Raw genomic sequence first — 2,818 nt, 5'->3', positions numbered from 1 at the left:
TCGTGGTGGATGATATCTTTGATGTATTCTTGGATTCAGTATTTTATTGAGTATTTTTGCGTCAATGTTCATAAGAGAGATAGGTCTGAAGTTCTCTTTTTTTGTTGGGTCTTTGTGTGGTTTAGGTATCTGGGTGACTGTTGCTTCATAGAATGAGTTCGGTAATGTACCTTCTGTTTCTATTTTGTGGAATAGTTTAAGGAAAATTGGTGTTAGTACTTCTTTGAAGGTCTGGTAGAATTCCGCGCTGAAACTATCTGGCCCAGGGCTTTTTTTGGAAGGGAGACTGTGAATGACTGCTTCAATTTCCTTGGGGGATATAGGGCTGTTCAGTCTTTCTACCTGATCTTGACTTAATGTTGGAAGATGGAATCTATCAAGAAAATTGTCCATTTCATTTAGATTTTCAAATTTTGTAGCATATAGGCTTTTGTAGTATGACCTAATGATTGTTTGAATTTCCTCTGTGTCTGTAGTTATGTCACCCTTTTCATCTCTGATTTTGTTGATTTGGATAGATTCTCTCTGCTTTTTAGTTAGTTTGGCTAAGGTTTTGTCTATCTTGTTGATTTTCTCAAAGAACCAGCTTTTTGTTTCATTGATTCTTTGAATAGTTTTATTTGTTTCTAATTGATTGATTTCAGCCCTGAGTTTGATTATTTCCAGCCTTCTGCTCCTCTTGGGTGTATCTGCTTCTTTTTTTTTCTAGGGTTTTCAGTTGGGCCATTAAGTTGTTTGTATGTGCTGTTACGAATTTCTTCTTGCAGGCACTTAGTGCTATAAATTTTCCCCTGAGCACTGCTTTCAATGTGTCCCATAAATTTGGGTATGTTGTGCCTTCATTTTCATTGAATTCTAGGAAGTCTTTAATTTCTTTCTTTATTTCTTCCTTAACCCAGCTGTCGTTGAGTAACAGGTTGTTCAGTTTCCATGTACATGTAGGCAGTTTGTTATTTCTGTTGTTGTTGAGGCCCAGCTTAAGTCCATGGTGGTCAGATAGAATACAAGGGATTATTTCAATCTTTTTGTATCTGTTGAGGCTTTCTTTATGACCAACTATATGGTCTATACAAAAATAATTTTAAGGGAATGCTGTAGACAGTCTTTGCTGTTTATTTGTTATGTGTCTGCAAACACAAGTAATCTCTAATTTAGAAGGCTTAGATAAAACACATTTTAGCAATTTCTTTAGAAGTAATTCACACAGAGTCCATATTTCAAAAACAATACAAAGCATCAAATGCTGCAAACTATGCTACTAGTCACACCACATCTCTGCTATTGGCTGAAGGACAATAAGGTTTCTGTTCTCTCAGCCAAAGCCTTGCCTTCACCTGTACCATTGCCATCACAAAGGCCTGTTTGATCCTCTTGTTTGCCCATATCAGGATGAAGGAATGGCATGAAGGATACAAGTTTGCAATAACCTGGCAAATCAGGTGGACTGTATCATCCAGAGGCTTTGTAGAATTGAAACCTGATATGATTAGAGACAGAATAAACAGGGAAAATAACAACAGAAAGGAAATCACAGCTTGCAAAGCCTTAATGTGAGCCAAAGCACTGGGATCTTGGTATCCTTTTCCATAAAGCTTCATTGTCCTGAGGTGTTTACAAAGGGAGTAGATTAACAGCAGAAAACAGATCATGGATATGGTGAAGGGAATGACATTGTCCAGAGTGAATGCCATCTTGGCTGTAAGGTTTATGACATAAGCCAGTTTGGTCTTTCCAGTCAGGTTGCCTCTGTCTTCATTCACTAGGATTGCCTCAAATATGGATGCCATCGTAAGATTAGGAAATAAAAGCACCAAACTCCCCCAAAGCACAACTACAACGACACTCTTAATTTTTGCCTTCAGGCCAAGAAAAATAGGATTAGAGAAACTGCCTATTTTCAACAAATAAAATATGCTGAGTACAGTTGACAGCCAGTTACTAAAATGGTTGGTTACTGCCCAACCAACACAAATACCAACTGTTGCTTGTAAAGATAAAGCTAGTTTAAACACAGTGAAGCACCAACTCACTAATATTACCGAAAGCATGCCAACCCTGAAGGTGGCCAGACCTGTGAGAATTCGATCAGCTGAGGAGATTTTTCTTCTCTTGATGCAGTCAGTGCAGTTCACCAGAAGAATAAAGACATTGGCAAAGCTTCCAAGAGCAATTTCTGCTACTATTGCGAAGGCTGTGATGCTTAGAAAGAAATTCATCATATCTGAAAAAACAGTTTTCAAACAAAGAAAAATGAAATGTAGCTCTTGAGTCACTAGTTGTGATTTCTTGAACACACTGATTCCTGTGGTCTTCATTTACGGTCAGTGAAGACTGTGCTTGGTTTAAATCCAATGGCCATTGTCAAGGGGGAAACAACCTATTGAGCTGGTGGAGGTGTTCGATGCTGTTTTTATAGAAACAAAAATGCTTACAAATCAGTTCAAGTTGATTTTTATTCATACACTCTTCCAAGAGCTGGTGTATTTCAGAGCTGGGGTTAGAGCGATGCTATGACCTTATTTGCCAGCATGCAAATAAATAAGTATACACTTCTATGGTTTAAAAGAGTTTCTTCTTATTCAAGCCTCCCATAATTTGTATTTTTCCATGTAACTGATTTGCTATTAAAACTCAGCACACAGAATATGCAATGGGTTTGTAAATCTTTTGGTCTCTCTTGTTGTATAGGTCCACTGTTAATTTTAGCTTTATGTATAAAAAAATCCCCAAACGTCTTAATCAAATTGTCAAGGATTTTGCGTGGGCCAAAAGAAAGGGTAATATTCATAATGTCTGATCACTGATGAAAACACAAGTG

At 37.4% G+C, this 2,818-nt stretch overlaps 1 protein-coding gene across 1 annotated transcript; it reads right to left on the bottom strand.

Annotated features, from left to right (window-relative positions):
* Positions 1-1,262: 1,262 nt before the first annotated feature.
* LOC129679860 (taste receptor type 2 member 136-like) lies at positions 1,263-2,315 on the bottom strand. Its single transcript, XM_055611343.1, has one exon. It carries the CDS (start codon positions 2,313-2,315, stop codon positions 1,263-1,265), a length of 1,053 nt encoding a protein of 350 aa, XP_055467318.1.
* Positions 2,316-2,818: the final 503 nt, after the last annotated feature.

The sequence above is a fragment of the Psammomys obesus genome, unplaced genomic scaffold (genome assembly GCF_907164565.1).
Source record: "Psammomys obesus unplaced genomic scaffold, mPsaObe1.curated_primary_1811, whole genome shotgun sequence".
NCBI lineage: Eukaryota > Metazoa > Chordata > Mammalia > Rodentia > Muridae > Psammomys > Psammomys obesus.
The sequence above is the reverse complement of the archived record's forward strand: the minus strand, read 5'-3'. Positions and strand labels throughout refer to the sequence as shown.

Bases quoted from the DNA above. Each gene is read 5' to 3' on its own strand.
- LOC129679860 (XM_055611343.1), bottom strand. From the start codon at position 2,315: ATGAAGACCACAGGAATCAGTGTGTTCAAGAAATCACAACTAGTGACT.